The sequence below is a fragment of the Camarhynchus parvulus genome, chromosome 1, assembly GCF_901933205.1.
Source record: "Camarhynchus parvulus chromosome 1, STF_HiC, whole genome shotgun sequence".
Classification (NCBI taxonomy): Eukaryota; Metazoa; Chordata; class Aves; order Passeriformes; family Thraupidae; genus Camarhynchus; species Camarhynchus parvulus.
The window spans coordinates 89,885,498-89,912,552 of NC_044571.1; the positions used below are offsets into that span (position 1 = coordinate 89,885,498).

The following is a 27,055-nucleotide window of genomic DNA, read 5'->3' on the forward strand; positions in this document are numbered from 1 at the left end:
TGGGAACAAAATAAAAAAAAAAAACACCTCCAAACCAGTAAAGAAACTACATTTCCCCTGGCAACCATGGCTGCAAAAATATCCAGGATAGAGGATATTACAAAGGAATTCCCTAAATCATACTAACTAAGAAAGGTAAATAGCATGAATGTATAACAAACCAAAATGTTTGGAAACCTAATGATTTAAAATTACTGTTTGCATATGTAGTCTCTGTCTTATGTAAGCTCCTCTGCAAGTTAATAGATGCTGTAGATGCTCAGCTGGCTTCTGCAGAGATAATGCCACATTTTCAGACTGCTGAAAATGGAGCATGAAGAGTAACAAGAAGTGAAATGTAGACAGGCTTTAAAGATGTCTGATAGAACATGCTCCAGCCTTTCTTATACGTGGGCAAAGTGTCTGAGAATACACTGCTTGAATGTGAGTTGTCTTTGGCTTGTATCATATTTCCTTGTATTAGGTATTTACCATTTGTATTTGATTGTAATTAGTAATAGCAGAGAGGTTAAAGAGGTTTCCAAATAGACAATATGATGGCGCAATTACGCCTTTATTGCTTTTTTCCTTCAGTAGGCCTTGTTCTTCAAGACAATTTACAGCCATGTTAAGAGAGAAATCCAGATATGCCCTTGATTTATGCTTTTGCTTCCAAATTTTCAGACCAACACAAATTAATGAATTGCCTCGCATGGATTTCTCTTCCCACAGGCTGAACTCTGATGATCACTTTCAGGTGCATGTGGTACCTATGCTGAGTGTCTAGATGGAAACTGAAGATTTCGAGGTGCAACCTCCACATTTGAAGCACTTCATTACAGACAATTGCTGAAAGTATTTCTCAAATGCCTTTTACTTCCCTTGTGATTTCCATCTTCTCTTTGTATCACATGCAACACAATTCTTTCCCTCAATACACTAACCACTACCATCTGCACCTTCACATGAATCTTTTTACAGTGATGCTGGTAAAGCCAGAATTGCATTGATGGGGACCCTAAGCACCAGGAAATCTTGGTGAAATGGAAAAAGTTTTGAATGAAAAGATGATAAGCCTTATGCCTTCACTTTCCAGCTCCCATAGACAAAATATTATGTTCACACTGTAATACAAAATGTTAACTGTAGCCTTTTGGAGTAATTACATCATGTCTTCACCTGTGTGGAGGGAAGTGGAGGATGTGTGGCATATTCTGGGGTAAATCTGTAGGGAATATGTTGCACCCATCTGTAAGCTCAATGATTAATTTCCAGTCCCAGAACCAGTTCCAGAACCACCAGTTGCTTCACAGAAACCACAGATTCCTTGTGGCTACCGAGGTACACCCTTCCTCAATGGCACAGCTAATGAAATCTGTTCGTTAGATTTAAACAAGGGCCACTCTTTAATTCCATATCACCTTAATTTCATGGCTTGTGTGACATACTGCTCTGAACAACCTGTTAACAGCGTCTGAAATACATTTTCACAAGGGGAAAATTCCAAGGTTTCCTCAGAGGAACACTGAGAGATATCTTTGGAGGGTATTTGCAGCGAGGAGGGATAACAGCGAAGTGAACGAGGAGAAAAATTAAGGCGAGGCGAGATGGAAGGCGAGCGACAACGCCAGCAGCAGTTTCCCTGGAGGGGGCTGGAGCAACCAAGGTACTGCTGAGGGCACTGCTCCACTTAAGGGACGCGGCGGGGGCGGAGGCTGTCCCCTGCAGCCCTGAGGGAGGGCGGGGGCAGCGGCTGCTCCCTCACAGAAAGCCCGGGGGATGCAGGAGCCGCGTTGCCACTCCTACAGCGAGACCGCGGCGGGAATGGAGGGAGGAGGAGGAAGAGGCGGGCGGAGGAGGCCGCGCTCCGCCCCTCCCCTCAGGGCGGGTCGAGCAAAGCCGGCGCCGTCGGCGGCGCCGCTCTCGCCCCTTCCCACGGCCGCGATGTCGCTGCTCCGCGGGCCGCGGCCCCGCACCGGCGGCAGGAAGGGTCCCCGAAAGGCGGCAGCAGCCAGGCGGGACTGGGATGTAAGTGCTCCCCGCTGCCGGGCGGCTTCCGCTGGGAAAAGGCCCCGGAGCCTCCGTGCCCACGGCTGGGGGAGCCGCCGCCCTCCGCAGGCGCTGCGCCGTGGAAACGCCCGGGTTGCGTGTGGGTTGGGGCGGGCAGACACGGCGTGTGCCGGGGCACACGGCCCCTCTGGCTTCCTTGGCCCTGGCGGAGGCCAGGCCTCCTGCGTCTCCTGGGGAAAGAACCCGCTCAGGTTTGGTGCAGGTCTGGTTTCTGGCAGCTGCCTCGCCGAGGGTGGAACGCTCTGCAGCGCCATGAAAGTGCACAGCAGTATAGTGTTAGGCTAATTATAATGTAGTTTAAAAGCTGTTTGTAGTTTTTTGTTGTTTGTTTTTTGTTTTAATAAAACTTAAAAAAAAAGTTTGCCCTCACTTACGACTCTTGACGTGTTCCCTGGTTCCTGTTCGCAGAGTACCGTCCATGATTTGACAGTGCACCGTGCAACTCCTGAGGATATTGTAAGTTTAATAGCAGTCACTGCTCTGTCCCTGTGGCAAGGACAATTAGCTGGTTGTCTGACAAAAAAGTGCTTACCATGCTTAAGGGGATATTTTCTGCCAATGTTTAATCTCTTTTTCGAGCTTCTGAACATGTTGTCTCTTTAGTGCTAGTTTTTTGTTTATGATACTGAGCATCCCCAGGTCCAGCAGTTGGTGTTCTCCAGTTTCCTGTTCCCACTGGGAAGCAGTAGCTGCGGGTTTTATTTAAATAAATTGTGTGCCAGCATAAAAACATAAATACATGAAAGGTCAGTGGATTAGTTGAAGGTCTTACTTCTGGGAAGGACTGGAAGATGTGCTTTGTCTGAGGAGCCTCTCTAATTCTGAAAATACTCAGTTTTCATTTAAACAATTTAACATAATTTTTTATACTGAGTGACCTGTTGATTGTAAAGTATGTGAATTCTTTGCAATAAACAGATCATGTGTATTTACATTTATTCAATTACATTGTATTTACATGTGTATTTGCATTTTCTTGATAGCACTAATTACCAGGATGGAAGAGGCAGTATGAGCTGTTATAACTTTTGACAGGTTTGTCAGGACAGATGGTCACTGTAGCAGAGAAAGACTTGATTCCACAAGTGTTTGCCTTGATAGCTTCAGGAGACTTTAGCAAGCACCTCACACATTTAATTTCTTTAATTTGTATTTAAACTATATTTTTATATATAATCTCATTGTTAGAAGAAGGGAGACACTATGTCTGGTGATTGACAATGTTAAATCAGCAAAATGCATTTTGTCTTTTTTTGCACCTTACAGGTGCTAGTGTTTGGGTTTTTCCTCCCTTTACAGCTGAGGAAACTCTTGCCCAGTCAGTAGTGTAGGGCAGACAGAAATTGAGGCTTTTCCCATTCCCCTTTGGAGCTGCTTTAAATTTGGATGGGATTGGGATGGCAGTATTGATGGTATTTTACACTTGTGGATGTTTATGAGGTTGTCATTGGCTCTACTGTGAAGTTAACATAAGTAATGTTCAGTGCATGAATGATAAAATAGAGAAGAGCTCATTAGCAAATTTTGCTTAAGATTGATGTTTGAAATGATTTCTCTTATGTTTCTGTAGCTCCGTCGCCGTGAAATACACAAATCAAAAAACAAAGCATTGGCACACTTGGAACTCCAAGAGAAAGCACTGAACAGAAAATGGAAGAAGCAAAGGCAACTGGATGCAGATTCCTTGGAGAAAAGGAAATTGGCTCTGATGCGTGAGGTGAGAGCTAAATTTGCACTTGCAGCCTGCTGCAGGTGATCTGCAGCACTCCTGGAAATCTGCTTGTGCACATGGAAGCCACAATTGCTCCTCTTGTTGGGTAACTTGATTTCAGTAATGCACATGCTGTGTGTGCTGCATGCATGCAGTGGTGGGAGTAGACTGTCTGACAATCCAGCTGTTACATGGAATTGCACATTTGACCCAGGTTGCCTGGCTGTGCCCTCTGTAATGCTGCAGGCCTCTCTTCATCTGAACAGGAACTGTTTGCAGAGTTCAACTGTTGTGAAAAGTATGTGTATTCTTTGGGTTCTTACTGCCAGCTTGCCTTTTCTTCCTCATGTCTGGCATTTTTCTTTGATGCAAACATGAGCGTTTCTCTATCGGGGAGGGACATTGTTTATTTAAACAGAGAAAGTGCAGTGCCAAGGGGGCTGAAAGGGTGAGGCAAGAAGTTGTTAAGGGAGGAAAATTGACACAACAAAGACTGATGAGCTGTGGCTGACAAGCTTATCATCTGAAGGATTGAAAAGCTTGCTCTCAGCATTCTAAAGCACTCTGACTGTAAATATATTATTGAATTTGCTTTTGAATATTGAACTGTAGCAGTAAACCTAAGCCTAGTTAACAGAGAGAGTAGTTATCACTGAAAAGTGGTGGTAGATCTCCTTTTTCACATGGCAGGTTACTCCATGCTGTGTGTTACAAAAACTAATCTGAAAATTGGCTTTCAGACCTCTCTACTCACTGAGAATTGTTCATGCTGGTAAAGAATGATGATGAACAGTGTTCACTTAGCAGTCAAACATAATGTGCTAGTTCTGTAAATGTGCAGTGGACTAACCATCACAATCTTCATTGTTTTGTCTTTTGTGATTTTTCGGAAGTCACTTTCTGATCTCTGAGAGCATTCAAGCATAAACAAATGGAAGTACTTAGAATTGAAGATCACCACCTAGCTTTCTATTTGACCCATTTCTCTGCAATCAAAGTAGAATTTTTTGTTTTATGGATATTTTGCTAATTAAGCCTCCGACTTGGACTTTCGTTACTTTGGTACTTTTCTGCCAAGCATATTTCAGCAGAATATTCAGAAAACACTGTGAACCGCTACATGACTTGCCCTAATGCAGCCTAGTTTCAATAATGCTTCCATGCAGAAATAAGTTGTGTCACAAAAGGTAAATTAGACCACATTTTCTAATATTTGGCTAGGCTTCCTATTATGTGACTTCATTCTTTTGCAGATGTGAAACTCATGTTTAGGAAGAAGTCTTCTATATTTGTTGCTGTTTCTAATGAAAATGTACAAATCTCACATCCTCCTGAGTGGTTTTCCCCTTTATAGTTAAGAGATTACGTTATTCAGTTTACTCTGTGTTTACTTCTGGATCAGTGAAAAGGAAGACAAAAGGAAATGATGCCAAGCAAGATGAAACAGATAGAAACAGAGACGAAAACAGAATAACAAAACAGATAAAGAGGAGTTACCACTTTCACCTCTCCCTAACTTAAATCTTGTTAATTGCCAGGTCCTGTTGTTCAGAGTAACTGTGGAGACTCTGTGTCTCCCAACAGAGCACAACCACTGAGAATTGTTTCCTTGTCTCTGTTACCTTGGTGATCTTTTTCTTTTAGTGCTGTGAGTGTAACTTTCTAAGCCTCTTGAATCCTGCTGAACTGCAAAAGACTCAGAGACAAAAGCTAAGAGGGTGCTGCTATTAGTGTTGTTTCTCATGTAGTTGTGTGTTGAACAGACAGATATTACGAAAGAGTTACAAAATAGACAAGCAAAATTTTAGTATTTTGGGGATTCATCTGCATAAAAATCTGAATGAAAAGGTAATGAGTTTACTCTGAAACTTAGGACTGTGAATTTGTAAGTACCACACAGATTAGTCCTGTAGCAATTTATTTTTGAAATAATGTTAGTGCATTGCACCAAAGAGTAGAGGTACATGGATTACTGTAGTGGAGAGATCTTAGGATGAGTCCAGTTTATTTGCTTTGATAACAATCTGAAACAGGTGGGAAGGTGAATTTTAATGAAATTGGTAGGTGATACTAAACTGGGACAAAGCACACTGCTCAGTGAATTTGTCCAGGGCATGTAAATGGGCCTAAAGGGGTTACAAGATGATACCACTTTTTCTTCTCATCACAAACAAATGTGAGCTAATCTGCCTTGGGGGCAATGCTCTAAAAATGTTCATAACGTGTTCAGCAGGAGGGTAGAGCTTAGGAACCTGTTGATGCCAAAAAAAATTCTAGTGAGGAGGGTAAAAACAAGCTAATCAGGATAATTTTTGTCTGATTATACACACCACTCTAATTTTAATTACCTTCAGAAAATGAATCCTATAAACTTTTTCTGTTCTATATTTTTTTTTTCTTCTGCCAGTCTGGTATAATAACTTTATCTAAAAACCTGCATTGTTTTGATGTCGAATGGCGTAATGGAAAACACTAATTTTAGTTTGTATCAGATGTGAAAATTGAACACTGGTCTGAAGAAGGAGATATGTGAAGTGCTTGAAAGGTGAATATTCACTGACTTGCTAAATTATTATGAGAAGTCTAATTTACTGCAGTGCAATGCAAGCTCAAAAGACTAGAAAACATGGAAACTCAGATATGTAGGGATGCTTTGTGACATAAACCATGTAGTAAAATAGGGGGTTGAGGAGAAACAAGTAAAATGCCATTGCCTAGAATTTTTTGTATGAGGCTAAATGTAAGCCAGCAAAATTACCAATGGACATTGAAAAGAACTCTATGGAGATAACAGCATAGAGTACTGTGAAACAATTTAAAAACAGTTTCTTATGATTCCTGGAGCAGCAAAAATTGTCAGTCAGTTTTCAAATTTTGAGTAGGAGGGCGTACATGAGCCTTTTCTGTGAGGTCTTCTGAAGCAGTCACAGTCTCTGGATCAGTTTGATGAACCATGGTGAAGGAGGTTGCTTACATATCTCCTCTCAGGTATTTAAGAGTATCTACCTTCTCTCCAGGTTGTGGGATATAATTTTACTAGTTTTCAATTTCCAGCATTTTAATGAAGCCAGGCATCAGTGAGGAGCTTTAAATTGTGTTCTCCTCACAAATCCGCATCCCCAGGCAGCTCCATTTGGCTCATGGTAACTGGATGCCTCTTGCTTTGCACTCCCAAGACATCCTTTTTTAGGAGGCACCTGTTGTGATGGACTTCAAGTGCTAGGGAGAGACTTTGGGAGAGAGAATTTGAATACAGAAGCTGCATCTTCTGGAGATTCCCAAAAAGTCTTCTGATGCCAGATGTAGCCAGCTGTGTTTACCTCTGGAACTTTTGGTGGTATGTGGCTTAAGTTTTAGGTGGGATTTTCAGGAGGCAAGACTGAATGAAACAACTCTGCTTCAATTGATTTAAATATCATCAAATAGTACCTGTTTTTTTGGGTGTCGGATGTAGGTAAGTGTTCTATGACTTAACGTTGGCATCAAATGATTTGAGAAATGCTTTCTTTTTTTTTTAATTGCTATATATTTCTTTTTTTTTTTATGAGCATGTCATAAATACCCAGCTTCTTGTGTCAGGCTGGAAGGAGAAGAGGAAGTGAAAGGATTTGTTCTAAAGAGAGTCAGTGCTGATGGGGGCCTGAGAAGTAATAAGTTTAATTTTCAGAAAAACAGTATGAATTGTCGTTACTCTGAATGAAGTATGGTTTTCTGATCTATCTTATTTAGGATCTAATTGGACAATACCAACTTTGCAAACATTCTCTTGTTGGCTGTTGGTAACTGTTTAGAGGAACAATACCAGAAAAAAAACCAGGAAAGGATCAGTCTGCTCAGTGTAAAGTTTCCTTATGCACTGTACTTTCAGATTCTGTCTGATCAGTACCATTTGCAAGATGTCTTGGAACGATCTGGTCAGGCTATGGCTGTGGCAAAAGACTTGCTTGAGGATGCTCCTCGCACACGAACAGGTAGCACACCTCATCTATTTGTGGTAGCCCATTTAAGAGGATCTCCTTGCTTTCTCTGAATAGTCCTGCTTTGCAAAGCATTCCTTTTAACTGGTTTCATCTCATTGTCTAACACAGTATAATTGATCATGCTCATGTTGGATGAAACACAGGTGAGGCTATCACCTCCCATGGCAGAGGAGAGTGACTGATGGCTGATTATTCCACTGTATTGGTCCATTGTGGAATTTCACAACACGTGCTCTGAAACACCTCCGTGCTCACCATTGCACAGCCAAGCTACTGGCCTGTGCAGAGCAGCAGTTTGAGCTGCTGCAATAGTTCTGATTCTCATTGCTGCATGAGCTGACTCTGCTCTTGGATATGGCTGAAGATTTATCAGCAATATCAGCTTTTTCTTTTCTTGATTTGGCTTGTGGATCCTTGTGCTGCTGGAAGGCAGGATTGGCTGTATATGAAATCTTAAGCTAGGGGTTTTTCTGTGTAGGCTGTCATTCTCTTTTGTTCCTGATGACTTTGATCCTGCAAGCTGCTTCTGCACAAGTGAATTTATGCAGGTGGGAAGGACAAAAGCTGGATATGTGGCCCAGTGTATTAAATTAACCCTGTGGTCGGTCTTTGGTTGTTGTTTAAAGTGACATCCCTGTGACCCCTTTTTTGTGTAGTACGGGAGCTTGATTTTCAGTACAAAATCCTGCAACATAAGTACAGACCAAGCCCTCTGTGTTCTCCCCTGTGTTGTTTAATTCCTCTAGGTTTTCCTAATGTAACAATGGCTCCTAACTGTGACCTAGAATCATCTCAAGGACCCATTGTACAAAAAAGTCATCCTCCCAGTCAGCTTTCCATCCTTAATGAATCTGTCATGGATTCCCAGGTAATGTATATTTTGTTCCATGCATACACATCCTGTGGCTTTTTTGTTTGCACAAAATAAGACTATTCAAAAATAAGAATTTCCAAGCAGAACTAAATTGGTTTTTGTTGATAACATTCATAGAAGACCAGATTAAACAGAGGTGAGTTTCTTTTGTGAGGCTCTGGGAATCGTGATTTTTTGATTTAACTCTCATATATGAGAAACAAATATCATTATGTCTCGTAGAAGCTCTCTCACATTAGCATGCCCTCCCTTTTAAATTCTGGAATTCTCAGAACGAGTACAATGTGGTTACAGTCTAAGAGAAGAAGTTCTGTGTCATTTAACTAATTGCCATATTTCAGAATTTGTCTCTGATTTGCCAATTATGTCTGCATATATACAGCTATTTGTATCCCAGTTCACTACACAGCCTTGATGACTCCTAGGAGTTTAACTTCTAATATTTCACATTTTATTACATTTATTCAGATTTGTTGTAAACAATTTTTAAATTGTTTCAAATTTAATTTAGTTTGCCTTTGTGCTCTGTTTTCTTTTAATAGCATATTGTAGCAGGAGTGCTTACTGGGGTTTGAGAACAGGCATGTGGTGCTCCCAGGAAACTTTCTTGTTATGAAGACCAAACAGGCTGTTGGGAGCAAAAGTGATGGTGTCATATTCCCGTGGTTTTCTACTTCCATTTCCTACTATCTTGCAAAAATATCTGTAATTTGAGTTGTGGTACTTCTGTGTTAGGTATTTTGGTGTGGCATTTGTTTTTCCATTTTTTTAATATGAGGAGTGAACTGCAGCACCTTTGTAAGCTGTGTCACTGGATGCATGCTGCAGGATAAGCTGAAATTTTTAAAAGAAACATGTACTGATTTTGTGCCAAGCTTCTGTGACTTCTTATGTGCCTATGAAAATCACAGTTAAAGGCTAACTGGTGAAACCTATCCAGTAGCTCAGAAGCTTGGTAGTTTGAAGAACCCTAATTCCAAATTTGGTTGGTTTTATTTAGCTATAAATGTAGTACATAGGATTGTATTTTGTTCTGGTTGCATTTTACACACAGACTATAAATGTAATTTTGCAGGTCTCATTATGAAGTTGTTTAGCTTGTAATATCAAATGACTGAAATGTTACAAATGGTATGGATTCAGGTTGCTTTTCCATATTTTGCCTGTTGTATCTCTGTTTTGGTACAGCCTTAAGAGCTTTTATTTTATCCTCTAGTTTGCATGGATTTTCATATTTACTATAAATCATACAAAGAAAATATTGGTTATTGAATTAGTCACTTGCTGTGTTATTTTCAGAGACAGTTGTCAGTATCAGTTTTTCTTAGGGACTAAAATCCCCCAGAAGTTCCTACAAAGGGGTGTGGATTTTTTTTTCTGTGTGGTATTTTTATTTTAAGCATGTTTGGGAGGGGAAGACTAAAACAAATGTTTTTGATTTTTTTCTTGAAACAATTCCATAAAATTGGTCTCTAACTTCCTCTGAATGCTGTTTTGTTTTCTTTGTTGTCTCTTGAGAAGGCTCTTAATGAAGAGGAGGAGGAAGCAGCATTGTCAGAAGATAGACACCGTGATGTTTTGGGTTTCAAATCCAGGATTGGTTCTGACAGGTCAGTACAAATACATCCATTCAGGTTTCCACCTGCTTGACACTGGAAACAGGTGGAGTTAAAAGGGTATTGAATGGCTATAGTTACGTCAATTCTTCTCTTTCCCTTTGCCCTCCTTTCCTGATCTCAGAATTCCAGGGAAAGGCCTTGTTGTAACCTTGAGACTGGAAATGAAAGTGAGGAGGGAACTCACCTGAGCAATTGCAGATAATTTTAGGAGCTCTGTCAAGACAGATAATGTGGAATCATGCCATTGTCCTGTTACAATTCACTGTTATTCTTATTTTGAATGTAGGCTGCTTCGGTTGTTGAGAAAAGAAAATTCCTTGGTGAATTCTGCGTTGTGGGCTGAAAAGGGTGTGAGAAAAACCACTTTATCACAGGAATCAAATGTGCCTCGGACTCCAACAACTGTTTCCCCTTCATTGGATCAGTCAGGTTGGGTTTGCCAAATCACAGTAAGGTTGTTGAACAGTTCCTAGAATCCTATGTGGAGTTCCCTTCCTGGGTGGGGGTCTGGGACAGAAATGTATGCTAATTTGGCTCAGATGTATTTTCAGACTAAAAAGCCAGCTCTTATCATAAAATTACTCTGGAACATACTACTATTAAGGACATGCCTGAAATATTTCACATGTACTTTTTTTTCTTTGTTTTGTGTTTAAATCAGCCCTCAATGCTACCAGTCTAATCAAGAGAACCCATTCAAGACTTCAGAATGAAGATGAGGAAGAGTCTGTAGACTCCATTGACACTGTGAGACAAGTGCTGAACCCAAACTCAAGGAAACAAAAGCAAATTGCAGCAAAGAGTTAAGTACTTTTAAAAATGAAACACCCTTTTTCCAAGGTCCTTAATGTCATAAGAAAATGTGGGTGGGAAGGGATTTTTGGGAGTCATTGCAGGGCTAATACCAAAGTTTGATGAGGGGATCCTTGAGTCTAGAGCATATCTTAAGCTTGGTATTCTACAGCTCGTTGTCTAGTGTATTTCCCTGTGTTCTGCACATTCATTGGCAGAGCCAAGTCCATGGGAATTTGGGAATCGTAAAAACAGCCCTTGGACACTGCCCGTTACCTTGCTGCCCATGGAGTCCTCTCCTGTGCAGTACTTGTCTAGTTCTGATCCAGATTTGTGTTCTGTGCTGCACAGATTAAGGATGCATTTCAGTCCCTGTATTCTATGTGTTTGTATGAGGGGACTGGCATCAGTTGCAAGCTGTAACATGAAAGGAGAGTTGTTTACTGAGTATGACAAAGCAGCTGATGTTTTTCATTAGCAAACTATTTTCCATGCATTTAATTGGAGAGGAGACAAGTACAAACAGGTGTATCCAAGATAAAAGCACCAATCAGTTGTCCTTGAGAGATACTACTGTGGCAGCAAAAAATGTGGTTTTTAGAATCTGAAAATAGCTGGAATAACTGGGGAACATTCTTTGATGGTCTCTTTCATCTTATGGCAAGAGAGGGCATTTCGTTTGATTTACTTCAATAAACAATACAATTTCATTGGTACTGTGAAGATCTCTATACAAGTTGAAATTCCAATGACCACTTTTTGTTCCCCTTCAGTGAAAAGAGTTCAAGCTGAACAGAACTCTGCAAGACAGAAGAGAGGTGATTCTCCAGCTAATTTAATCCAGACTGACCTTCAGAGGGACAACAAATCCAGCCTAGATGTTCTCAACCACATGATCCAGGAAGTAGAGCGTGAACTGGAGGAATATGAGCGATGTACAGGTCGTGAGGTCCCAAAAAAAGAGAGAAGTGAAGGCCTGTCTGGGTTTACTCTGTCCCTGGTGAATGCTCTCTGTCGCTTGATGCGCTACCTCAAAGAGGTGAGAGACTCAGAACTGCTCCTGGAGACTGAATGTAGAAAGGTGTGAAGTTATTTTACAGATGGGAACTTTGGTCTTTTCTGGCTTCCAAGTATTTTACATTGAACTGTGATTATCTTTGCTTATTACTAGGTTTGCATGCAATTAGGAGTTAAGACTTTTGGTTTATTGGGACCTGGTTTGTTAGGAATTGGTATCCCTAGTGAAAATGGAGGAGTTGACTGCAGTGAAAGTCTGAGTGTCTAAGGACAGAAAATACCAATTGAAATAATTTTAAATTATTGTTCATATATACTCAGAGTTGTAGCAGGGTAATAACTACAGCATTGTTTGCAAATTTATTTTCTTTGAGGGATTTCTTAATCCTCTTTTACTATCCAGAATAGAAACTTTACCTTAAGCAAGAATGACCTGAAGTGCTCACTGTAACAATGCACAGCTGGGAATTAATGGAATTTCATATAGAAGATCACCTGTGTACCATGTAGAAGCTTTTTTTTAAAAAAAGGGGGGAAAAAGTGTGTTCCAATTCATCTGTATCCCAGAGCTATCAAGAGGCAGCAGTGCCTCACAGATCATTTGGTCTATGTGACATTTTAAACCAGGTTATGACAGTTCCTGCACTCCTAATAGGTGCAGCAGAATATATTATCTAAATGCTAATGATCTATTTCATAGCAAAGGTAATAGATCTCTAATGAATGTGGAACTCTCTTCCTTTTCAGACTGTATAATAATTGAAAGGGGGAAACCCATATTATTTTAAAATACTATTTTTTTTTCTCTTAACAGATGTATAATAACTTAATCCTTGTATTACTCTGTATTTAATCTGTATGGAAGAATTTGCTTTGATTAAGTCCTGGAAGCAAATAGTAAATAATCAATCCAAGAGTGAAAAGCAACTGCCATCAGAAGATGGACTTCACCTGAGAAAGTCTTATGTTTAAAAAAAAAGTTAATAATGCTTGGTTTTTGTTAGAATTGTAATACCAAAGCAGGGAATTAAATTTGGTTCTTTGGCACTTAAAAGTAAGGATCTTAGAATTTCAGTAGAATGTTTTCTGTTTATTAGGAATACATCAATTTAATAGCATCTAGTTTATGTTATAAATGTAATTGCAGTTATAATCCTATTTCGATTGTCTTTAATTTTTCTACAGAAATGAGTTATTCCTGAGCCTCAGACATCTTCCAAAGCTACTCATAATTTTTCTTGTTACCATTCCATCCTTCCAGAAGTTGTTTGTTTGCATAATTGTCTGCCGCACACACACATTTACTACCTAAATTCTTAAGTAAGCAATATTACAAAGTCACTCAAGATGCATAATGTGGTTAATTGTATTCAGCCTTGCTTGAGAGAGATACTGCATTCATACTCTAAAGCGACTTTTCTCCTTTTCTGGGAGGTTTAATTACAGTTATGAGAATTTGCTGGGAAGAAGCCCAGCTTGTCTTGAGTTTTTCATAAAACCTGGTCCCTGTGATGCCAGACATAGATCAAGCACTTGTTTGCACCATCTGTCTTGCCTAGCCAACAGAGTTAGCAGAATTCCAATGCCCTAATTGTAAATGGCAGTGCTTTTGAAGAACATGACTGTGCAGGGAATATTTAGAAAGCCCCTGATTTTAGTTAGTCAGTTAGACACTCAGTCTTCATGAGGTTTCAAAGCTTTTAGAGATTCCCTTCCTCTCCTTCCAGTTTTGCTGCAGAAAATCAGAAGGATTGCAATAAAGGACGCTGCCTAATTTATTCTCAAAATTGTATCTAAAAAGCAGGAAGAGAAACTTGAATTCACGAATCTTCTATGAAAGGGTTTTTATAACGTGATAAACAAGCCAACACCCATAAGAAGGAAATAGTGACTATGGAAGAAGCTAGAGAAAAAGAAACTTCTGAAATCTTTGCAAAACCATATGAAATTCTTAAAGGGAAATGGATAAATCTGACTTGGTTTCTAAACTAATTTTTAGATCACCTTCCAAGTGTTAGAATGAATCATTCCCTCCTCACCCTCGTTCTGCTGAGAAAGCTGTTTCTTTGCCAGACCCACAAAGAGTATGGGCATATTCCCTGAATCTGTGCTGCTCTGTTCTCCCTGTCTGCTGCATGTTCTGGTGCAGTGTTAAAGCTCCTATGGTTAGAGCCACACCTGGCAGTGGGCTGGGATGAAAATACTTCTTTCAGGGCATACCAGACCTAAATCCTACCTGAGGATAGGAATAGATGTTACCCTGATGGTTTCCCTATGCATAAATGTAAGACAGAGCTGCTTGGAAGCTTTTCCTCCAAGACTAGGTTAGTGCTGAGTAGGATTAGTAGATACAGTAGCTCATCCTGGTAATCTAAGGCATCAGAAGCTTCATCACTGCTACCAGGGTAGAAGTGCTTCTTTTGTGTTGTCTGTTTTCTGAAAAGAGAGGCCAGGTACAGGATTTTTTATCCATTTTCTGAGCCAACATGCTGCATTTGAATCAATACAAAAAACCCTGTTCTCTCCAGCTGGAAGGGAAACAGAAAATGGATGGTTTGCCTTTTGTATACTTAAGAGAAGTGTATCTTGCTTGTCTTTGTCTAGTGGCAGTATCTGTGAGTTATTCTCAAAAATATTAATTTATTCATTCACATCATGTGGATGCAGAGCTGTTTGGTTATCATATTTTTGAAACCCTCTGGAACTTTTTCTCTCTGATGGAAAACATTAGAAAGCAAGTATATTCTCCTTTACTTAGTCAAATTTGTGGTCATTAATGAATTAGGGAAACTAAAGATTAGGCACAAGTAGCATGGGAAACTGACAAGCATCAGCATACCTGGAATTATTTGATTCCTGCATGAAGATTCAGTGACTTAAGAAGCTATATCTGTGTAGAGAGAAAATGCTTTTAGTTACATCCTGTAAAAGCTGTAAAGGCAGAAGAGCAAGGATTCCCTACAGTGTCCTGGAGGATCAAAGAGAAACAGTAAGCTCTCTGACAGTTCTCAAGGCTAGACAATTTTTATTTTGTCATGAAAGTAATGAAGTTTAGCAATATTGGGAAGAGCTGTTACATTATGATGTTATCGTGACTCATTCCTATTTTCAAATGAATCTGTATTGGTTTATAGTAAGTTTCCAATTTTTTTCTCTATCTTTAGGCTGAAATGCAGCTGCATGAGAAAGAGATGATTAGGCAGCAGCAAAAGGAAATGTTGAATGAACACAGGGAATTGATTGATGCTCTGACTGCTGAGGTTCTTCAAGTAAGGGAAGAAAACATGACTATGCAGGTACTGAGCCCCTCTTGCTTCTTACCCATCAGGATGATGTGTTAGAATTATGAGCTCTGTTCTGGAAATTTTAACCATAAACAGAAAGAAAGTGATGAAATTGAGCAAGGAGCCTGAGAATTACAGTAGCAGGTATGGGTATGAAATATTTGAAAGTCATTTATTTATGTTTATTTAACTTCAAAGCCTGAGAAAGTGCTGATTCTGTGAAACTGACCTTTACTTTATCCATCTAAAAGTTTAGGCATCTTCCTTCACACTTCTATACTGTTAACACTACTGGAGCAATGAGTAGATGTAATACTACATTTTCCTTTTTTTAGGTTCCAGTGGAGGTAGATTTGATCAGTGGCTACATTTGGGAATGATGCAATTAAGAAGCCTTAGAGAGGAAGTAATGTCATGAGTAAGAAAAGGCAAAACAAATGATTTATAAATGAGAAACATGGAGACAATAATTAATTCTCACTGGAATCCTGCAGAATCATGCAGTAGTATTAAGAGGCCAAATTTCTTCTCAGGACTTCTTGTAGTATACAGTTTTCTAATTTTTGTTGGTAGAACACAAATTTCTGTAATTCTGTGTATGGGGTTTTTTTTCTCCTTTAGAAGAAACTTCAGCAATACATGACAGTAACAGATGAAAAGCTGATGTGTCTTACACAAGCATTTAAGGGCCTCCCTTTGGTAGAACCTGAAAGAGAACAAAGTTCAAAACATTTGGGAATTGCAAGCAGAGGCCCAGCAAACAGTGAAGGTATGTACAATAAAGGATGAAAGAGGAGTGGTTAGTTTATCCCTGTATTGGAATAATAGATGCCTGCTTGCACAAGTTCCTCTTGCAAAAAGTGTGAATGTCACTTCTGTAAACTCACAGGCCATAGGTTCTGCTGTGAGCACAAGCAAAGCAGGAGAGTAGCCCATTAAGGTGGCTTCCAAAGTCAGTTTCCTCCTGAGGCTCCTAAAAGAAGTCAAACCGAACAGAATTTCTGTTGATGAGCTTTCTGTTGATGAGCAGCCTGGCAGTCTGAGATTGGTTCTTCCAGGAGACACTGGAGGTCGCTGCTGGCCAGAGCAGCAGCAGCTGAGGCCGGGAGCCAACCAGTCAGAGAGGTGTCACTTGGTGTTTGTGACTCTGTGTGAGAGCAGAGTGACCAGCTGAGTGATGTGTGACATGGAGACACGCTGAGCTGAGCCAGTAGATGGGTGGCCAAACTAACCAAACAGGATTCACCTTGGACTGTTGTCCACTTTTCACCACTGAGTTTCCTCCCAGCTGTCTTTCCTGATCAGTTGTTCAAATGCATTGCTTTTGCTGCCAAGGTCAGCAGCTTCTTGTGAATCCCAAGATTTCTCACAGTTACTTGTATTCCACAGTTAAATGTTGGTTTTGTGGATCATTCTGTAGCTAAAAGCTCTCTTCCTGGAAGATTATCTTCTTCAGAAGAAGCCACATACCAGATCTTTTTTATGTGATAGACCCAGGACTTGTAAAAGCAAACCAAAAGAAACTATCCCCAAAATATAAAATCCAAACAGTCAGAAAAGCCCCCCTCAAAAAAACCCCAGCCTAACACCCAAACCTTCATGTTTATCAATTCTGCAGCACTAGAATTTTCAAATCTTTTCCTTATTTTCCTTTGTTAAAGGAAGAATAATTTCTTTTTTTTTTTTAACTAAAGGGACATCTCATTTGAATTAGATGATAGTAAGAGCAGCAGAGCTCAAAAAAGCCTTGAATTGTTTTCTAACAGCATTGTTGCCATCAAATTTATAATATGGGGGATTAGGACAAGTGCATAAGTTGATTTTTCTCAAGGGAATATTGCCAAATGCAATTCAGATAGTTCAAGACATGTATCTGTAAGTCTTGTGCATGAGCTACAAACAGATCTCATGCCACTGTCCTGAAATTGTGAGGCTACATGTAAGAGTTCTTCATTTATAATATGGGGGATTAGGACAAGTGCATAAGTTGATTTTTCTCAAGGGAATATTGCCAAATGCAATTCAGATAGTTCAAGACATGTATCTGTAAGTCTTGTGCATGAGCTACAAACAGATCTCATGCCACTGTCCTGAAATTGTGAGGCTACATGTAAGAGTTCTTCTTGCTCTTATGGCCAGTAAAAATTTATAATTTGCTTCAGTGAAAGACTCCTGTACCTGGACTTCAGAAGAAAGGTGTAGAACATACTCTAGTCTTGTCTGTCTTTTCAAGTGTTTGAATATAGCAGTTGTTACTGATATTTTTCCTATACTGCTGTTTCACTAGAAGTAGTTTTTGTTCCTTTACTATAAGTAATTTTTGTTCCTTTTTTTGTTTGGTTTATTTGTTTTGTTCGTTTGTTTAACTTTTTTCCCTGCTTTGTCTTTTTCTTTAGAAAAACCTGATTTGACCTACCCTGAGCCCAGGACTGAAGTAGGCAATAGGGAAAATATGCTGAAATTTCCACAGGAAGAACTTCCTTTCACATTTCACCCAGGGCCAGGTGCCTCAAGTGGTATGAGACCTGGTAGAAGCTTCCCAGCTCACATCTTCCAGCCAGCTGTGCTGTTATCCCCACCACAGCAGAAAAGCAGTCAGGAATTGTCTTCCCTCCAGAATGGTGAGATCTCTCTGACTTCAGTAGACTTAGGAGTCTGTGTTGTGTGTTACTGTTTCAATCTCACGCTACCTCTGAAGATGCATTTTCCATGGAAAATTTTTAATCTGTATGCCTAGACATATTGGCCCGATAGCTGGAACATCCTACTGCTGCACCCAGATAAGCATTTTCTTTGTTACTGTGCCTGTTGCTTTACACTTCCTGTTTTCCATCTGCTGGCAGCAGTCCTGCCAGTGGCAATCCAGACTGACATTTTATTCTGTACTCATTTTGATTATCATATCTGTGTGATTGCTGAAGCTCTTTGTCAATGACCTACAGCACATCATTTTAGATTTCCATCTGCTGATGATGTAATCCAGCCTCCATCACCTTCAATGGTGAGACAACAGAAGGCTGGAACTTCTGGTTCTGCAGTGTTGCAGACACAACAGGATGTCTGTAGGCTGTGTGCTCCTGCTTTGAACCAATCCTCCCAACAAAGGGGTTTTTGGATGCTGTGGGAGCCAGGTTCCCATTGGATTTCATTCAATACACAGGAAATGGTTGAAGGAATTTTGGGTGAAATTGCCAGATAACCAGGTAGCTCAGTCTTGTCTCAGTATCCATAGCTCAGTTCTGGTTCATGGGAGGAAGAAAATTCATCAAGGTGATTAGGGAGGGTGTTTCTCATTTATCCTTACTGAAGTGAGCAGAAGGAAGCACTTGGTGATTCTAAAACTGAGCTGTTTTGTGCTGCAATTGTCACTGTACACACATGCATCCCACTGGACTTGGCAGGGCCCTGGATAACACCCTTGGTTTGAGAGGCAGATAATTACATCCATGGCCAGATTGATGGGGGCTGGCAAGAAGGAGGGTACAGGAATGGGTTTTGGTGTTTTCCTCCTTTTTCCTCCCTTTCAGCTGTTGTTTTGTAAGCCTTTTCCAAGTCAGAAAAATAACCAAAAGTCCTTTTGATTTTTAAGGAGTTGGCTGGGCAATTGGAAGTTTATACCTAGTTCAGCCACTTGGTGGGCTGCTGTGCTGTGAGGAGGTACCAAAACAATGTGGAGGAAATGAACTAAAGGTCTTGTTCTACAAAGAGCAATGTCTGGTTTCAGTCCCATTGAGAACTGTCAGATGTCTTCTGTCATTTGAAACAGCAATGCAGAACTGTATTCCAAGATTTCTCTAAAATATATTGTTCTCTTAAGACTGATGCTGAATGGCCCAACAGATGTTTTTTTATGCCCATAGCTTCATAAAACACGCTTGAGTGTAATTTTTTAAGTATTCATCTCTGCTCAAGAGGCAAAAACTAAAGGAATGGGCTCTATGGTGTATGAAGCATAGAAAATCTGGTTTTGGTCACAAAAGTCAAGTTGGACTTAGCCTGTAGCAGCAGACAGTGCTGTAACTGCAGTCATGTCTCTGTGGTGTGTTATCTCTTTGCTGATGATGACCACAAAAAACACCTTGCTACTTTTGTTGGCCACCTTGCTTCCTCTTTAGGGGCTAAGTAGTTAGTTTATTATCATGCCAAATTCTTGTATTTTTTGTTTCACTATCCTAAAAGTTTTGTTAATAATCCAATGTAAATATCAGAACTGAAACAAAAACTTAGTTTGTCAGGTAAGGTAACTGAATTTTGGAAAATGAAGGACTAAGAAATAGTATTTGATCTGTCAGCTAAGACATTCAAAACTGTTGATCTTCTTAGTGGCTACTCTGTCCATCTCAAATTAAATCATTTAAATGTTAGACTGTTTGCAATAGGAAATACTCACCTAGTGAGTTCTTACAGCAGAATATTGCCTAGAGTGTTTTTGATCAGTACCATAACACCATTCAGGCCAGATGTTCCAATTCAAATTCCTGCTTGATTATTGGTAACCTGATGCAGTCAAGTCACTGTTAGTCTCCTCAGTGAGGATCTCGTGTCACTGTCCTTACTGTTCCTTTATTTTGTGTTTGTAGTGTTGGCAGCCATTTCCCAGTCTACTGAAAGAGAGCCATGCAAGGAAAGGAGCTTACCTTCCTCCCTGAGGACACAGAGCACAGCTGAGGAGAACTGCCCCATCTCTCAAAGACAACCAGTTCCTCCTGCAGACAAAGACTTGGAGAGTTCCCATGAGAAAACCAATCTGTCCTGCCCAGGTGACACTGGGAAAAACAGCACAGCTGAAGAGTTCCTTCGAAATGGTGATCTGCTGGGACAGATAGCTGAGCTCACACGGCAGAATGCTCTAATTAAAGCTCAACTGAGCAAATTCAGAGGTGTCCCTGGAGACAAAAGTGATTGTCTGCATCAGCCAGACCTGACACAAAGTGCAGATCCTAGTCCAGGCTCTTCACAAGGACAGGTCAGAATTTAGCAGGAAAGGAAGGCTGGATCTCCTTTCTGATGATCTGCTTTCCATAGTTTACTGGTGCTTTTTTGTCTTTCATCTTGTCACTTACTATTTGCTTGCTTAGAGACTTGTTATTTTTATTATTATTCCATAAGCAAATCAGCAGTAGTTTCTCATATTGGGCCTATGTTGTACATGGGTTCTGAAGAAGGTTATAAGGTTGTGCTGCAACAAGAGGTGGTGTTGCAATGTGATCCAAGCTCTTGCAGTTTGGATACTGTTAACAGTAAAAGTACTGCACCAACCCACAGCTTCTTGTCAAGCTTGTGAAATGCATATTTAAAGCCATGTCATAAATCTCTGCTACTCTGACCCAAAAGCAGATGAGATTTGAAGTTAGTGCGAGTACATCTTTTGCAAATGTTTGATCATAGTGTATGTGCTTGTTGGGTCTGTCTTGTCAGTCCTCTTCTATGGACATCCCAAAGATTTTGGGAAAGAGAGACCTTGAAGGCTTCAGTTTAAGTGGAAAAAAAATAACCTGCAACTAAGCAGTTACTCCATAGGATCCCAGTGAGTGAAGTTCACATCACAAAAACATCCCTGCCCTTGCTATTGTCTTTTGTTCTATCACAGTGGCTGGTTGACTGTTAAATTAAGGATCCTGAAGATTTTTAATTTCTTCATTTAAATGTAGGCTGAGAGTGTTGTCACTTTCACTTCAGGTTATGCTGTGTAGTATTTAGTAAATTGGTTGTACAAGGTGATGCAAACTCTTAGTAAGTGTTGTTTTGTTGAAGTAATTAGTGACAGGGAGGGGAAGAGGTCAAAAAAATCAAAACCTGGCTTAAAGATGAGTTCCAGGACACTTCTGCTTTTGCTCCCCCACACCGTCTAAATGTGTCTCTCTGATTAAGTATATTCTTAATTGTAGTTAATTGCTGGGTGTTTATTGGTTTTGGTTTGGTGGTTTGTTTGGGTTTGGTGGGGTTTTTTTTGGTGGGGGGGTTGTTTTTTGGGGTTTTTTTTTTGTGGGTTAGGGGAGGGTTTTTTGGGGAGGGGGCTTGGGGTTTTTTTTCTTTCTCAAATGATATGGACAACAGCTGTATTTTTCCTGCTTGAGGGAAGACCAGTATAAAATATTGTAATGTTTAATCAGTTGAGGACTTAGATACAGGACAGTAAAAGGGTCAAAATAATATTTTTCACAGAAGTGCTACATAATTATATTCACTTTCAGTTTGAAAACTAAATGCATAGAAGTACTTGAGATATATTGTATGCCCTCCTTTAGGGTGAAAATTGTAAATATTTCATTGGAAGTAATTATCCCATTATCCAAGTAGAGTCATCTCATGGTATCAAGGAGCTTGGAGGAAAGGATAGCGGAGCTGAATCGCCAGAGTACAGCAGCACGGGATAAACTGTTGCAGTTGATAGACCAGCAGAAATCAGCTGCTGCTGACATGGTCCCTCCAATGCTGTCTCCTGTTCCAGCCCCATCCCTGGGTACTGGTGAGTACCCAGCTTCAGGAGAAACAAAACTAGTCAGACAGTGTTTTTCTCCTTTGGTGAGTCCTTATCTTACTGGATCAGTGGTTGTGGTCAGAATTACACTTGCTGTTAATGCCTCTGTGGCACAAACACCTCTTACTTCAGAGAGCTAAAAACATATCAGCTAAACCTCTGCTAAAGTTAGCTTAGTAATTAGTCTGCTGCAAGTACTGTGCTTCATGTTAAACCTGATCTTTGCTATTTCTGAAGAACAGGTGCTACACTTGGACATTAGTAGGAACTTCTTGACAGAAGGGGTTGTCAGGCATTGGAATGGACTGCACAGGGAGGTGGTGGAGTCACTATCCCTGGAAGTGCTTAAGGAAAGACTGGATGTGGCACAGTGCCTTGGTTTGTTTGACAAGGTGGTGTTCAAAGGTCGGAGTTGATGATCTCTGATGTATTTTTCAACTTAATTGATTCTGTGATAATCTCTGGTGGTCAGCACTGGGTTTTTTAATCAGTCCTCTGTTGTGCAGAATCTTGGGTGGAAAAGACTGAAGTATTTACATCAGGCTTCTAAAACTTATGGCAGAGTGGTCATCCTATTCTTAACCCCATTTTAGCTTTTGTCATTTGGGTGCACTTTCCATCAGACTGTCTTGCTGAGTTACTGCCTGTGCTAATAGAAAGGAATAACTGGAGCTTCCAGTCACGTATAGAGGTAGATTAGCTTAGAGAATATACTTGCTGGTTCAAGGTTCATAGATTAGCGGCCATATGTAACTGTAAAAAAAGATTACTTTGCAGGAGGTCTGGGCTGCTTTATCTTTTCATGCAGTTATTGTCATTGCAAGCAGAACTGCATGTGACCATGTACACATGCTCTCTGTGAGACACCTGTCCTTTCCCCTTAGAAACCACAGAGGATGTACAAAGGGGGAAGGACTTAGAGAGAGGAAGAAGGGGGAGGAGGGAGCAGTGTGTGGGCATTTGCATGCAGGTGCCTTTGCAGTGACTCCTAGGTTGGTTTATAACACTTTCAGTGCTTGTTTGGCTGTCTTAATGTAAATTCAGCACAATAAGTAAAGTCTTAAAGCAACAAAGGTGAGAGATCAGAAGTCTCTAAGCCTGTAATTGCCAAAAACCACAGAAAATTTAACCGTGGAAGAATCGTTATATATATGTGAGCATTGTCTGTAGTTGCTCTGAGTCTCTGCTGTCATTGTCAGTCATTTTCAGAAAGTGAGTATGAGGTTGATGTTTGACCTGATGTTTTGTTTCTGGTCTGTGTATCTGTGCAATTGGGAAGAGGTTGTAATGCCTCTGGAAAAAATGGTAAAACAAAATGAATGTTGTGCAATGTTGCTGTGTTCTCATCAGAATCAAACAATTATTTATCACCTAGAAAATGCAAGGAGGACAGTTGAAGTGTCTGTTCCCATGACAGTGACTATGGACAGCTCCAAGGATGACAGTGTTCCCCATGCCAGTATGACCAGTATAAGAAGGTAAAAGTTCACCTTTTACTATTTCATATTTTTAGTATCCTAATTACCCACACAGCAGAAATTGAACACAATGGAGAAATTGCCATGTGGTTTTCTGGCTTTGTGGATTTTCCCTTACTTTTTCACATTAAATTCTGCAAGTGGGACAAAGGTCTAATAGCTTTTTCACAACTTCCTGTGTTTGTATTTAAAATACATGCAATCTGACACAAGACAGATGACATGTGTTGTTAAAGACTGCTGATGAGAGGTCCTAACTCAGGGTCATATTCTAGTAGTCACTTCCATTTTTCACTTTTTAAATCTTATTTTGAATATTTCCAGGACTGTAGGAGACTCCAGCAAACCTTCAAGTGCAATGTCAGAAAGTGCCAAATTAACTTCTGTCAGCCAAAGACCAAAGGTGAGACTGAAAAATCTTCAGACAGAGAATTTTAATATGTTGTCATAAAAGGGAAAAGATAATCGTGAGATGCATGAAGGGCGGCAAGCTCTGTCCTGTTTTAAATATCCCAAGGCTATTATCAGTCAGTTAGTGGTAGGTTGGATTACAGACAATTGGTAAGAAGAGACATGAGAACTAGTGACATTCATTATTTTCTGCCACAGAGTTGTTTATAAGTAACCCTTGTCTGCTGTGGCATCTTTGTGTGTTAGAACTGGAAACCTTTGTTAAGTCTTTCCCTCGTGGCTCCAGAGAATCTCAAGCCATGATTCTGATGTACCGGTAGAGCCACAGTCAAGAGGCAAGCAAGCTCTTCCCTAGCTGTTGCACAAGTCAGTTGCTGAAGGATGAGTAAATCCAAATGTAAAGAGAGCCACAATCTAGATTTCTGACTCCTGATGTGCAAAGGAAAGGATAGCCTGTGGTGAGATGCTTTCACAGGGAGATCTGCAGTGCTACAGACTGATAAACCAGTCATAAGAGCTGTTTATAGGCTTGAAAGCAACCATGAGAACATACCAATAACCTATTTCCTGGTGTCCAAAATAACCTAAATTAGGCCTGATAAGGAGAACAGAGTTAGCATCCAGGATTTGCTATCCTGACAGGGAATATCCCAAACATCCCTAGAAGGGAAATTTGAAATTATTAAGGTAGATGTAGCTTGAAGTAGGTGGTGTGATCCCCTCCATGGTGCCAATGGCAGACAACAGTCCTAACACACAGATCTATGGGAATTTACTGTCTATGAATCTCAGCTGGTTTTTCTTTTACAGGTAGAAAAGCAAAAAGAAGAAGGATGGTTTGCATTGTCAATGCACGTTATGTAAAGGAAGCTGAACTCAAGTCCTGTATTTTTAAAATATTTTTTTTATTAACTACAAATAAATCACAATCTCTCTCTACAGATATGCTGTTTAACTCTGAAATGTTTTCATGTCAATGCCATTAGTATGGAAAGGTCTGTGTGCTTACTGTATTTGTGCCCTGCAGAGCACTCTAGGAAGCCCTGGGAATGAGTTTCTGTGCTGTGACCTTACACCTTTTCACCAAAAAAATCTTTCATGAGGTTGTAAACTCAGGCTGCTGGAGCTTTACTGGTGAGCACCTTGATACCTCTGTTAGGAATGCTGAAGGTAGGAGGTTTTAGAAATTGCCTGTGGAACTTTCTGGAGCGTTTATTTGCACAAGATGTGGGAATAAAATGTCAGGAAGAACTGAGATGAGGGAAGGTACCTGCATTGAAAAGGAACCTGGAGATTAGGAAACCAGTCTGTTTCTGGTGGATAAGTATTTACATCAGAAAGAATTTATTCCTTCTGTGGTTTACAGTTGCTCCCAAAAATTGTGTTTTCTGTGCAGTTAGCATGTTAGAGATTGCATCTGGACTGGAGGATTGCTTTTTAAAAATCTCATTTAATATTTTATAGTAAATATAAAGTAACTATTTGAAGTTAAAATCAGAATCTCTATTTGCTATGTACTAAAGTATGTGGTCTTTGATATAATAGAAAACTGATACATATAATTGGATTAAGCTGGTTTGCTATGTGTTTATTTAATATTCTAATGGCCATGGTTCTTATATTGGTTTTATTTGACTTTTTAAAGTAGTCATTATTTTATTAGCAATGATTACCTATAAAATTTAAGACTTTGAGGAAATGCTTTGTTAGCTGTTCCTTACCTTGTAGTAAACCTTGCCAAAAACATTTATGATGGAGATCTATAAAATGAAAATAATTTGCAAGTCTGGGAAAGAAAATAGCTGCAAGTAGCAAAACCAGATTTTTTTTAAACTGTGAAATTTCCTCTGAAAGGTAGTGATAGGGTGGAGCCAGCCTCTGTCCTGTCAGTCACTTCAGTTATAGGAGAATGAAGAAAACATGCTGCTGCTTTTTTTTTGTGTTTTGTTTTTTTGTAAAGGAAGGGTTCTTCTAAACAGATCTAGAAAATTAAAATAAAAAAGTGGTATTCAAAAGAGGATCTGTTCAAATATTCATTGATGCTTCCATGATTTATTTTTCCAGTGGGAAGTGAAGAAAGTTTATATTTCTGTATTTTGTGAAATAACAGTTAAAATTGCTTGGAAGTAATCCCTCAATTCATGAAGAGACAGCAGTGCCACAGTTGGGATGGTACTACATAACCATAGTGCCATGGGTTAATGCTGTTGCCTCTGCTAATACTCTGGCATTAATGAGAATTCCTTTTAGAATACAGGATTGGAATTAATCCTTTGAGTCATCTATTTTCTTTAACTTGGAAGTCTCTAGGTGGGAGGGACACTTCCATTCCAGATGTCTCCAGTCACTTCCCACCATCTCCTCCACAGCCTGTGACTTGCTGTGGTTCAGCCTGGGGTCACACAGTGTTCTGTGGTTAGAAATGAGCTGCCCCTGGGATTTCATGGAAGTGTGTTTGCTGGAATACTGAAGACTAGTAAAGCTTGAAGCAGTGTCTGAGAAACTGTTAGTGCAGAGAGTTTTACAGGGGTGTTGGTTTTTTTGTCTATTCTAGACTAAGAAACAAACTGCAGCTGTTGCTAGAATTCAGCTCACCATCACTTATAAAGCTTTGCTGCTTGATAAGCAGGCTGGCCTGTACCTGTCTGAAACAAAATGCTCACTCTCCTGAGACTGACATCTGCTCCTGCAGGGAACTAGTCTTCCTGCACACCTGTTGCAGGCAATCAGATTTTATATTTCTTTGTGTGTACATATATGCATAAAAGTATGCTTGGTCAGGCCTCATACTGACCTCAAGTCTCATCTAAGTGAATTCCCTGCTCTCACTGCCCTGCAGCAAGGCCAGGTTTTTGTTCCTAGCTCCATCTCAGTGAAATACCCTACTGTAATATCCTTCTGTCTCATGGTCCCAGCAGTGAAGGGAAAGGAAAAGAAAAGCAACTCCATTTGTCTTCTCAGCATCAGTATTAAGAGGGCATAGCACCAAGCCTGACAGTTCAAAAAGTGATGGAACAATTTCTTGGCTACATGGTGTGGTTCTTAGGGCTGTCCTGTGCAGGAGTTGGAATTCATTGATCCTTGTGGGTCCCTTCCAATTCTGAGTATTGAATGATTCTATGGTCTTTTGCATGTAGAAACTTACAGCCTTTCAGATCACTTCCCTCTCTCAAATATGGCTAAAGGGAAGCTAAAAAAGATTAATGGCCTGACATCACAAAGAACTTGCTTCCTTAGAAAAGCCTCCTTGGAAAAAATCCAGTTTCATCTTCCCTTCAGAAAATGTAGGCAGGATTCAGGAGAGATTAAAAAGAATATATATAGCAGCAGAAAGCTGAAAGTGGCAGCAGGTGGCTGGA

General features: G+C 40.1%; 1 protein-coding gene across 2 annotated transcripts; it reads left to right on the top strand.

Moving 5' to 3' along the window:
* The first annotated feature begins 1,872 nt into the window (after positions 1–1,872).
* On the top strand, positions 1,873–25,751 carry SPICE1 (spindle and centriole associated protein 1). 2 transcript variants are annotated; one of them, XM_030958572.1, is made up of 17 exons: positions 1,873–2,007; positions 2,458–2,505; positions 3,620–3,766; positions 7,629–7,731; positions 8,487–8,608; positions 10,136–10,224; positions 10,520–10,662; positions 10,895–11,035; positions 11,799–12,064; positions 15,207–15,338; positions 15,948–16,095; positions 17,723–17,947; positions 19,907–20,292; positions 21,627–21,795; positions 23,183–23,285; positions 23,610–23,688; positions 24,507–25,751. In XM_030958572.1, the coding sequence occupies exons 1-17, from the start codon at positions 1,924–1,926 to the stop codon at positions 24,558–24,560; spliced, it is 2,439 nt and encodes an 812-aa protein (XP_030814432.1). In that variant the 5' UTR covers positions 1,873–1,923; the 3' UTR covers positions 24,561–25,751. The 2 variants fall into 2 exon arrangements, with proteins under 2 accessions (XP_030814432.1, XP_030814441.1); XM_030958581.1 differs by having other exon boundaries at positions 15,951–16,095.
* Positions 25,752–27,055: the final 1,304 nt, after the last annotated feature.

Excerpts from the sequence above, each read along its gene's own strand:
- SPICE1 (XM_030958572.1), top strand. The coding sequence starts at position 1,924 with ATGTCGCTGCTCCGCGGGCCGCGGCCCCGCACCGGCGGCAGGAAGGGT. Across the intron at positions 2,506-3,619 it reads GTGCAACTCCTGAGGATATT|CTCCGTCGCCGTGAAATACA; the intron begins GTAAGTTTAATA and ends ATGTTTCTGTAG. Across the intron at positions 15,339-15,947 it reads AAGAAAACATGACTATGCAG|AAGAAACTTCAGCAATACAT; the intron begins GTACTGAGCCCC and ends TTTCTCCTTTAG.